The 11,809-nt window shown below is 35.1% G+C and overlaps 1 protein-coding gene across 2 annotated transcripts in view; it reads right to left on the bottom strand.

Annotated features, from left to right (window-relative positions):
• Positions 1-10,080: 10,080 nt before the first annotated feature.
• LOC109059251 (ephrin type-A receptor 3-like) overlaps positions 10,081-11,809 on the bottom strand; it is a 60,457-nt gene continuing 58,728 nt past the window's right edge. The window contains exons 17-18 of one of the 2 annotated variants that reach the window (XM_042714516.1): positions 11,163-11,259; positions 10,081-11,039 (exon numbers count right to left, since the gene is read on the bottom strand). In XM_042714516.1, coding sequence (XP_042570450.1) covers positions 11,034-11,039; positions 11,163-11,259 — 103 coding nt within the window. In that variant the 3' untranslated portion in view covers positions 10,081-11,033. Of the gene's footprint in view, positions 11,260-11,809 lie in introns of both variants that reach the window. The other variant, XM_042714517.1, reaches the window with a different exon arrangement.

Genomic DNA, 11,809 nt, shown 5'->3' with positions numbered 1-11,809 from the left:
GGGAGAAGAGTCAAGTTTTCTCGTGAAAGGTTTTGCTTCTTTTACCCTTTTAAACACACACTCTCTGGATGTGCTGTAAACAAGCAAACTGTTTTTGTGGGGAAAAAGCATATTATTTAACAAACTGACAGCTTAGCAGCTAATCTTCTATTATATTCCATCCCTACTGTGTTATTCCTATGTATGGCTGCACTATGTCTGTACTTTCTTCTGCACTGGAAGGTTCAGTTCTTTTGCCCTTTTAAACACGTGATCTCAACGTGTGCTGTAAACATGCATTGTTAGAGAGCATTCAAGCTCTGAAAATTGATGCTAGTCTGATTTAGCAACCTCTTTCCTCAGGCTATGCCTGCTGAAGCTAATTTGTCCAGCTGTGCACTCTCAGAAGAAAAGCTGTCACTAGAGTGCTACCAAAAGCTAAAAGGCACCTTTGTCTTTGAACCTCATTTACCCCTAAATGGTACATTAAGGTATCACCCCATTGGCAGTTTTGTACCTTTTTTTGTGAGAGTATGGATATGAAGGCCAGAGGTCTATGATTTTTAACAGCAAAACTTGTCTGGCCAAACTTGAGCTGTTTTCTGGACAAACAAAAGGCACTGCTGATTCCTTCTTTACTTCTGCCCTCTCTCAATGTCCAGCTGTGACCAATTCAAGGAATAGAAAAAAAAAAAAAAAAAAAAAAAAAACATTTTCTTTGAAAACAACACAACAAACACAGTAAAAAATTATTTATCTAAGTTGTAAACAATTATGTTTTACAAGAAAGCCCTATTAAAGTCTAGTCTTTTCAACTTAAAAGTTTAAGTTGAATTCAGTGTGTTACACATCCATTGCCTTTTTTCAATGCACTTTGGGGTCAAAGGGTTAAAGTATAGCTGGTTAGCATGGCCTTGGTAACTCACCTATACGGTAGATGCTAGAAGTACTGGCTCTAAAAAAACATCTTTATTCGTTTTACATTTTGATGGTTATTTAAACAGCATATTTTAAAATGCTTTATTGTTTAGAATAGCATGGACTGATGAACTGTGCACAGTAAGATGAGGGACAAGTAAATAGTGGTACATTTTCTTTAACTCTGAACTTTTATCCAAGGGTACAGTATCAGATTTGCTCAATTATTATGCAGAGGCACAGTCTGTTAATTCCTCTGTAATGTGAAAACAGCTTCTATGTGGCATCAGACCCCATATATTTCATTAAACTGTCATCAAGCTTGAAACACAAGCTTGAATCTCAAGGCGCCGCAGTCTAATTCTTCCCCCCTCCTGTCTCCCCTGTCTACCCTCACCGTCACTGATACTAAACAAATATTTTCACTCTGGTGAGGGGAAATCTAGCAGCAGCAGGCAGAATTCAATGAGGCTTTGTGTTGGAAGAACGAAAGCCAAAAGAAGAGAAATTAGTTTTTAGCAGTAAAGACAGAGTGAATTGGCTTCCAAGGATCACTGTTTTAGTTTGTGCAGCTGTATTTATAAAGGATTTTCATCAGATGTACACTGTAAAAAATGTTTTTTGGAAGACTGTTGGACTATGTTTTACAAGAAAATACCATTTCTGCCTTAAAACTTCACATTTAATTCAATGTGCTACTTGACAATTCTTTGTAATTATTTGTGAAATTTACCACCAATTTATAAGTCAAAGTTGTTTCAGAGAAAAATAAATAAATAAAAATAAAAACTTTTTTTTTTCAGTGTAGCCGTTCTCTTTTAAGCAAGCAGATATACTGTTTATTAGGACTGCCAATCAATATAAATGATATAATATGCAAATTAATCAAATTTATAATGCATTTATCAATATTTTCTTAGAAAAGCCACCAAATAAAGATGATTCAAAGACATTTCATAACTGTGGCAGACAAAAGCATTATATATCCAATACAATTTTACAGTATTATTTTTGCAACAAATATTTTTATTAATAATTATAAATTATTTAAAAAATAAATGATCTGCATTCAATAGACAATTTCATTTTAAAATATTAATACTGGTTATAATTAAGGTTATAATAATTTTAATTAAAATATATAATAAAAATGTAAAAATGTATTTTAATAAAATTAATTTATTATGAACACTTTATTAATTATAAAAAAATTATAAATTAACCCATTAAATCTGCATCTGTACATATATGTATCTGTATCTTTGTTGATGCCAAACACTATAATTTAATCCAGCATGGATTCAGTCCCTCCAGCACTCTTCCTCACGCTGTGCATCACAAGTAGACGGTTGCGGCCCATCTTTGTTGTTTGTTTAAGCCTCCTAATGAATTCTCGGATGGAAGAGACACAAATGATGATAAATTCCTGCCTCTGACTTTGTGGTAATGCCGTATTTACCAGAAGTCAATCAATTTGCCATAGCAGTGTGTCACGGAGAGAGTGCACTGTGGAAGAGGGAGAAAAATGGAGATTGATTCTTAAAAGGTGACGCTCTCTCAATCACCCAGCTGTTGCAGATACAGACTAAAGGATGATGGATGACACTGCTTCGGTGGCTGGCTGGTGTGTCCAGTTAGGGCTAAAGCAGCACACCTGTTCTAGTTTTAATCCTTTCTGTCCAAGGAAATTGATTGTGGGGTTTTCCGTTTATCTATAGTAGAGGCCATGAGCCCAACTGGGCTGAACCTCAAAACGGTGGTCAGCCTCTGTCCTCAAAATGTCTAACTAGGATTTCTGACCTTATGTTGTCATATAAAGAAATTAAACGGCAATGCTTGCATTTTGTATGGCAGGTTTATCAGAGAATTTGTTTTATACAATTGCCTCTGCAAATGTTTGTCAAACAGATTTATATATATATATATATATATATATATATATATATATATATATATATATATATATTTATATATTAATGGAATATATGTATTTGTTTAATAAAATGATTTTTTTCTCATTAAATGATTAAAATTCCCTGTGGCTGCCATGATGTTACAAATAAAAGTTGTACGTAGATTTCTGCACAATTTTCTGATTCTGACTTTCCGAGTTTAATGGAATGTAGCATAACAGGTCTTAAATGGAGCCTTTTTTAGCGTGACTTTTAACCCCTTATCAAAGCCTACTATCAAGTTATAATAACTTAAATATCCTATAAATTATCTAAGTGTGGGAGTCTTTTCAGATCAGCTTAGACTATTATTTCTTTCTTCTACAGAACACAAACGAAGATATTTTGACGCAAATTGGGGTCCAAATGACAATGAAAGTCATATGGGTTTGGAAAGGCATGAGGGTGAGTAATTGGGAACTATCCCTTTAAACATAAATGAACCTGAAATATCACAAGGCAGAGAAAGACAGACTCTAATGAGGGAAAATATGATCAATATTTCTGACCTCCTGGTCTCGCATCAATTCTGAAAGGTCAGAGATCAAGTAGGCTTGAGTTCTCTCGTTAAGATGTCATTAACACTTTAAGTGGAGCATCATTGTCTTGTGTCTCTCTATTTCTTTAAGGTTAATTGAGTGAGGGCATGTCCTGTCACTGAGCTCCACATTAATATATTCTTTTCTTAACGCCACAAATCTCTTGAGGGAACATCCTGGCCCCTCAGCACACATTTTAATTATATTAGAAAAACTGTGATTGATGCTTTTTTTTTTTTTTTTTTTTAATCGAGACCCACATCGAGACTCAGTGTCAACATTCATTAAGTAGGCTTGCATTTCAATGAGCAAATATTTAACCTGGGCTACGTTTACATTATTAACTGATTCTGCCAGATCTTATTAGACATCCTTTCTTATTATCTTCTCTTTCCTTTCTCCTCTTCTTTAAATTTTTTATGTTTTCAGGAGACTGCAGCATCTACCTCTCCGAGTTCTATAGTTACACAGCCTGGATTTGTGGTCTAGTCCTACCATTAACTGCAGCAGAAACAGAGGTAGCCTAAGGCATCGCAGATGTGTTATAAGCAGCTCCAGAGAGGCAGAGCACTGTCAGAGTCCACCCAGCCCGCAGGTGCACATCCACATCCACAGACATTCAGCTGCCAGAGAGTGCTGTCATTATGAGAGAAAAAAGAAAGCAAGAGAAACAGACAAAGAGACAGAGTGGAGAGAAGCAGAATGAAGAAAGAGGAGATACGTTGAAAAGAGACAGAGAGAGAAAGAGGTCTATGTTCAGAATGGAATAGCATACAGATTTATACTATACATTTAACAGTAAGCAACATGGAATGATAATAATAATGAATATTGAATACTGAATCATGAAAAAATTAATCTTTAAAAAAATGTCTTTTTAAAATGTACATTTATATTATATTATATTATATTATATTATATTATATTATATTATATTATTATATTATATTATATTATTTTTTATCTCAAATTTTTGGTGGACCCCAGTTAAAATAAAAATTAAAAAATGCACAAAGTCATTAATTTAAACATAGCTGGTATTTATGTATTTATTAATAAGCATAGGCCCCCTATATGTATATATGCATATGGAAGCATATTGACATTATTGTTATATTAATGAAAAATAATAAACATGTTTGCTTTTCATTTTGCAGAGCGCACTGCATTGTGGGGAAACAGTATTATGAGCAATGTGTTATGTAGTATAATGCAAATTTAGACAATTATATTTTATGCATACAAAAAAATTGCATACTGTGCTCCATATACATACTATGTTCTGCAGCAATGGTGTGAGTAGTATGTTATTTCCAGCATAGCCAAGAGAGGTTTTTATTATTCTACGAACAGACTTTGCTCACTCCAGTTCTAAATTATACATAGGATATTGTGTTTTCTTACAGACTAGACAAATGAAATACAAATCATTACCAGATACCAGTCTGTCAGTCTGATGCAATTTTATGTAATGTGTGTATGGATGTGTGTGTACTCAACCGACATAGAGAGATTTTTGTGTCACTGTGAGGACAAAGAGTTCGAAGCTCACAGATTGAAGAAAAAAAAATATTGTTTTTTTAATCCCCACGATTTGACGAACACAGCAAGAGTAAGGCAACTCTCACATAAACAAGAACACCACTGGATACAAAACGCTATCATAAATCACAAAGTCTCAAGGTGCTTTTTCAGCTAATCCTAGTCTATTCTCACATTTGTATTCCCTTGCAGTCACGCAAACTGAATTTATTCGATTGCTTCTCGCCATACATGGAGTTGTTACAGATTGAAAAATGAGAGACTTGGGTGTCTTTGTTGTAACCATGGCAACATGCCCATGTCCACGCTGTTAATGTGTAGACACTCTTTGTGTGCATGTTATAGTATAATACAGACAACCATGTTTTGTCTTCAGACTAATTCTGTTTCTTCATTTCCGACTTACAAAATTGTATTTACTGATTTTACTCTGTACACACAGAGGTTTATAATCTCTTATTTTGACTGCTACTTCAGCTCAAATACTTGAATACAAAATCATTTAAACCAAAATCATGTTTTCATGGTCAGTTTACATTTATAGGTTACATTTATACACCACAGCATGATAAATATTAGCACTCACCTTTCCAAAACCGATGAGCTGGTTAACTAGACATTTCAAGTCCTCATAGGCATAATCCTAAAGTGAAGGCTGTTCCAAGCACATGTTTTGAATTCTATGTTACCACCATATGTAACCTTTGAGAGTAAATCAATCCCAGAATGCACTGCAACAAAGTGAAAAAAAGTGATATTTGAAAAAAGTATATCTGTTTACATCAACAGAGCAAAGTAAAATAGCTGAATATAATCAAAAATTTTCTATTTTCTGGTTTCATTCGGCAGCATTAATCAAACACTTTGCTGTAATCAAATGAAAGGTGGAATTATTGGCTGCAGTCTCCATAACGATCTGCCCTTGAAACATCTTCAGAGAGGATAAATGATAGCCCAAAAAATGTTAATCATATTCAACAAAAGAAGGTTAGAAGCAGATGCTTGGATTACTGAAGACTGGCCATGAGGAAAAATAATGTGATATTCTCCAAGAATAAAACCAGGTTTTCTTTTGACGTTTGAAAACATTGCTGCTTGTCTGTTGATGTCATTACACAGTTGATCAAGATGTTTCATATGCTTGACGTCTTTCAAGCACAGTGCACACACCCACACATATTATTTTATTTCATTCATACATATACCAAAACCTGAATCAATCTTTGCTTGAGTTGCTTGCTCTCTAAATTCAGCTATTTGTTGATTCCAAGCCAGGAATGAATAACTAGCTGAGTTTGGAGAACAAGCTCCAATGAAACATCTGTGAGTAGCTTCAACCAGGAGCTGTTTTTAAGGTGGCAAAACCCTCGCTGCCATTCGAAGAAGCCCCTCCAGATGGTGGCCCACTGTTTGAGCAGAGCATGATGGGAATAGCAAAGACCTCTGCTCTGTTTGTTTTCAGTTAGTATGGATCTCACGAGCATCTCCTGGAAGAGGTAGAAGGGAAGGGAGAGAGACAAGCGTCTGACAGTGTTTACCTGTGTGTTTATTCACAATCGCTCTGGGGAGTCTAGGTTTAGGAACCGTTTTCTGGTGACAGATGTTTAATGTTTTTCTTGGAAGTGAAGTTTTGTTCCTGTTATTTCTAGATTGGTTATGCTTTAAATGAAACTTAAAGGTGCTGTACTGTATGTAATTTTTTGACTCTACTAAAGCATAGAAATACCATATGTTTGCAGATATTTAAGAAACACGTTAACATACTTGTTTATCTGAAAAACAATGCTACAGTCAAGTTATTCTTTGTTTTGGTTTGTGAAACCCTCCCACTGCCAGTTTACCCAATTGTATTTCGGCACTCCGGGTTGCCAGTTGGTCGGAAAACACAGCCCATTTAATTTCATTCATCGTCAAGTGTGCTCGTTCCCGTTGGTGTCGTCAATCTGGCAACCTGCGTGTGCGTCAAGTCTGAGGAGGAAGAGCCGGGTGAAAAATAAAAACCCTCTCCAGTATTTTGAATTTGGACTGCAATAGCTAGTTCAACCACTCGGTGTCAATCCTACATATAGCACATAATATCTCATAGAATAATATCTTAAGAAATTCTGATATTTCCAATATATTTTTCCAAGGACAAAAATTATATTTTGCAATTTAATTCATTTGGCTTTTGTGCAAAAAAAAAAAAAAAAAAAAAATAAAAATAAAACACTTTTCATATATATTTTAAGCATTTTAAAGGTGTGATGTAAGCAATATTAAAGGTAATAACTCGAATTTCACAGTTTGCTTTAATTTTTGAAAACAATTTATTCATAATTTATAATCTTTAAACAATCTGTTGTTTTATACTTTAAAACAAGCACTTTCCAAATAAAAGTGTAATATTTATTTCGAATAAATGGCTAATACAAACACACAAACTAATAAATAACTAATTTCACATTAATTTTGTAGTAGACAAAGATGAAAACAAAAGGCTAAAAATATTAACATATTTATTGGACACAATGTTTAAAATGTATACAATTCAATAAGAACTTTATAAAATAATAACCAAACCGGTACACAAATGAGCACAACGTTGAAAATCCAAAACAAAAGATACACAGAAATTCAGAGGTAACATCTTCAGGTACTGAATGAGGACCTGGTTTGCTAAAGTCAATGACTCAGTGACCTTTCATGGAGTTATCTGATCATGTATCCATTACTAACCCCGTGCAAGCCAGAGAAGCTTTTTACACTCAGGGCTGAAGTACTCCAGTTTAGAAGTGGGTGGCAAAGTGCATCACATGTGTACACTTCAACGCAAGTACACCAGATATGATTTAATTACGTAATGCACCGTGCGGTTACCCATACAACAAAACAACAGTCCTGATTGGTACAGAGTGAGTTACAGAGTCCGACTTCAAAACCATCCAACGATTTTGTTATATTGAATCTTTTGGCCACAAGAGAGTGGCCTCCTACAGTTTATTTCATGACTTCCAGACACATCATTAATATTTTTAAAACAGCGCTACACGTCTCGACCGCTGAGTGACATATATTTATTCTCCTGTCTCACTGCTAATCCTGGCTGATATTCAAACCTGGCAATCAAAGTTTAAGTTGCGTGCTCACTAGCTTGGCTAAAATGTCTAACCCAGGTCCTGATGCAATGTGCAGGTAACCAAGTAACAGGTAGTGTGGACTGTGTAAACTACCAGACCAAAGTATGCGTGATATTATTGAGTATAATAACAGTACTTCATAAAATGAAACAAACACTGGCATTTATTATTTCTAAAAATCAAAAGGAATGTCAAAAATGCTTCAAGACAATGTTTACTGCATTGAACTGTAAGAGTTTGTGTGCATGTTTGTGTCAATAGAGGACTATCAGCTAAAAATTTGATAGACGAGAACTTTGAAATCACTCCAAGAATTCAAAAGTTTATTGTTTCGGGTTGGAAGATGCTTTTTGCAACGCCTCATTAAATTATTCGCTGTTATTGTTGCCGCATGGGAAATTACAAATCGGAATAGGCACATATGTTTCAGTAATTTGACAATTAGGAATAGCTCCTAATTAAGAATTACTAAAAGGAGAGAGCAGATGTGCCCATTATTACAATTATAACCTTGACTTTCATCAATAAATATTCGGAAGAAATAAACATTCTTCATTATCGTTTCAATTAAATGAGCCAAAGGAACATTTTCCCACAAGAGGTCACAGAATGAGAGGATAACACTGTTTTTGTTTCTTCTGCATCACTTAGAAAATGTCTGCCAACATTATAAATAATGTATAAAAAAAAAAAAAAAATCATGCTTGATCTTTTATTTAGTTTTTTCCTTACCCAGAGTGCTCAAGTTGTTCTTTTTAAATCAATACAGTTTCACCTAAAACGGTTTGCATCTGCACGGTCTTGTTTTCCAATAAAATGTTTTTCTAAACATCCTTAAAACAAGAAAAATTCATAAAGATAAGAGAATCTATTGCTCAAAAGTTTGGGGTAGATCATATTTTTTATGTTTTGGGAAAAAGGTCTCTTCTGCTCACCAAGGCTACATTTATTGGATCAATAAAAACAGCAATATTGTGAATTATTATTAGAATTTATTATAACCATTTCTTTTTGAATATATTTTAAAATGTCATTTATTCCTGTGATGGCAAAGCTGAATTTTCAATGTCACAAAATACATATTAAATGTCTTTATGGTCACTTTTGATTAATTTAATACATCCTTGATGAAAGAAGTATTCATTTCTTTCAAAAAAAAATCTAACTGATCTCGGACTTTTGAACAGTGTTGTAAATTGTGAAAGATGTTATGTTTCAGAGAGTATCACATGTATTTTTTATACTAAACTGACAAAATGTTTTCTTTTTAAGCATAAAACCTGCACATTTTTTTTTAAGTTTCAGAACAGAAAAATAAGTAATATAAAGGAAAATAAGTCTTTTCTTGTAAATTCTGATGTTTAGATATATATTTTACTGGAAAACAAGACATAAATGAAGGACTTGTGATGACAAAACATAAATAAGAACAATGAAACTGAAAGGCATTGAACAGGAAGTGTATCCGTAGACGACAGAACCGAGTTGGTGGTTCTGTCTGATCTGCTGCCATCTTGAAATCATGTATCAGTGACAAACAGTCCTGAGAATGCTTAGCTTTCCCCAACACTTTAAAGCTAAATTATCCATTACATTCTACAGCCTCACAATCCTCGTCTGTCCAAAGCTAGAGTTGAAGGTTAAAATAAGAGTTACCACCTTGCCTTAATTTACAACTGACAAAAACCTTCAAAACACTAAGTCATTACTGTACAAATACAATAACCAACACTGTACAACGTCTCAATTTCTACTGCAATAGAATCGTTTCTTCTTCAATCACACGTTTCCAAGCGCAGAACAAAGCACTGCCAAGAAACTTGGGGTGAGAAACCAGAAAATGGAGGATGAAGCTATTTTTAAAGCACCAGCATCTGTTGCGGACACCTTTTTACACGGGATTGTGAACATGGTGCATGAAATGACATGGAAAGTATATGCTAAAATGTTTAAGCTCCACCATTCTGTTATCAGATCATATGGAAATCTGAAGGTACCAATTACTGGGTAAGCACCAGAGATCTACGCTAAATGAGGTCCAACACAAATATAGATTCAACAGTCCACTGAGTGCAGCTCCATCAACACCAAGTTGATTTAGGAATAAAGTCTCCCTCATAAAAAGCTCAACACATATCCTTCCTGCTTCCAAAAAAGACACTCATGTTTGTGATGAAACGCATGTAACGAGGCAAAATCACTTTAAACAGGCAATGAAATTAGAGGGAAAGCCACATCAAATGAAGCGGCTCCACATCAGCGTGTTGAAAAAGACGACTGAAAGTTGCTGCCATTGTGAAGGAAGGAGGACATCTGCCCTCTTTATGACATCGTCACACTGTCACTTCTCTGTTTGTGAAGCAACAATTACTTTTCATTCCTTAAATGTCTCTCGTTTCTCGGTTGCTGCACATTGGATGTCAGAACTTGTCAAAAGTGACAAGCGTGGGCACTCTAAACTCTAGGATCTCCACGGTGGAATTAACATATTCCAAAGACGCTGCCGAGGGCTTGACGGGAGCTGGCCGGAGTGGCATTCGGGGTCAAGGAGCGGCCCTTCTATGTAGCGTTTAAATGTGTGCGTATGTGCGAAAGAGAGCTCAGTGCTTTCTAAAGACGAGTCTGAATGTTTCAAAACTATTTCCACATACACAAGTTTGCAAGGACATTTCACTGAAGCTTTCCTCATCCTCGCAGTTCACATTAATTGAAGAAAATCCTACTAGTATCGCTCTAAGTACAGTTAAAAGATTCACAAGACACAATCGGTGTTTCTTCTCAAGGTCTTCTGTACAAAGAGGAGTGAAGCGTGATGTTCACAGTGCTGTGATGTCACATGGTGTTGATTCTTGTCCTTACTTCACTTGGATCGATAGATTTTGGAAAATCCAAAATCTCGGACATCCGCAGTGATCTACTGCCTTTCTGGATGCTGATCACAAAGGGGAAGGTACCAGCCCATTCTCCTGTAGGGCTGATGAACTTCAATGCTGGTAGAGAGATAAAACAGAGTCATTTTTGCAGCAAGACGCTTCCATGTGGCAAGAATGCTCCCAATCTCCTCCTCGGTGGAAGCGGAATAGGTTTGAGGACGTTGAGGTGAGGAGCTATACCTGAACCTGTGTCCCATGGTGTGCCTGAAGACACTGGATACTAGACAATATCTTTTTCTGATGGCCTGCCAGTGCTACACCCATCTTATCCAGTTCACTATCAGAGAAAGGAAAGTGGCAGAAGAAAATTCAATTTTGCAACATAGCTGGTATATTTGGAATGCTATACTACTATACTAATTATATATAATTGATTTATTATTATATTATTATATAAATATAATTATTTAAGTTGAACTCATAATGAGGTCATGTGACATTTAAGCATACTACTGTTGCATACTAATGCCTGTGGGACATTGTACTCCCATAATGCAATGAGAAATGCAAATGAAACTTGAGCAAATAACACTCATTTTGATTGCAGAATAATTCTTACACATATTTGGATGAAAACGCTAAACAATCATGTTTATTTTCAATATTATAACTGGATGCAACTTGCTGAATTAAACCTGCCAAGTAATGAGGTCACGTCCTAACAATATTGTTTACACCGTTTAACAATGTATATTTTATATGGTTTTGCATACTTTTTTAAAAATAGTAGGCAGTGTGCAATGTATTCAAGTATTCGGTTTACAACATGGTATGGTAAACTACTTTTTGGCGCAGTTTGTACACTCTCAGTTTGATTCTTAGCATGC

This window comes from Cyprinus carpio, chromosome A24 (genome assembly GCF_018340385.1).
Source record: "Cyprinus carpio isolate SPL01 chromosome A24, ASM1834038v1, whole genome shotgun sequence".
NCBI classification, from domain to species: Eukaryota; Metazoa; Chordata; class Actinopteri; order Cypriniformes; family Cyprinidae; genus Cyprinus; species Cyprinus carpio.
This window is presented reverse-complemented; position numbering and strand designations above follow the sequence as displayed.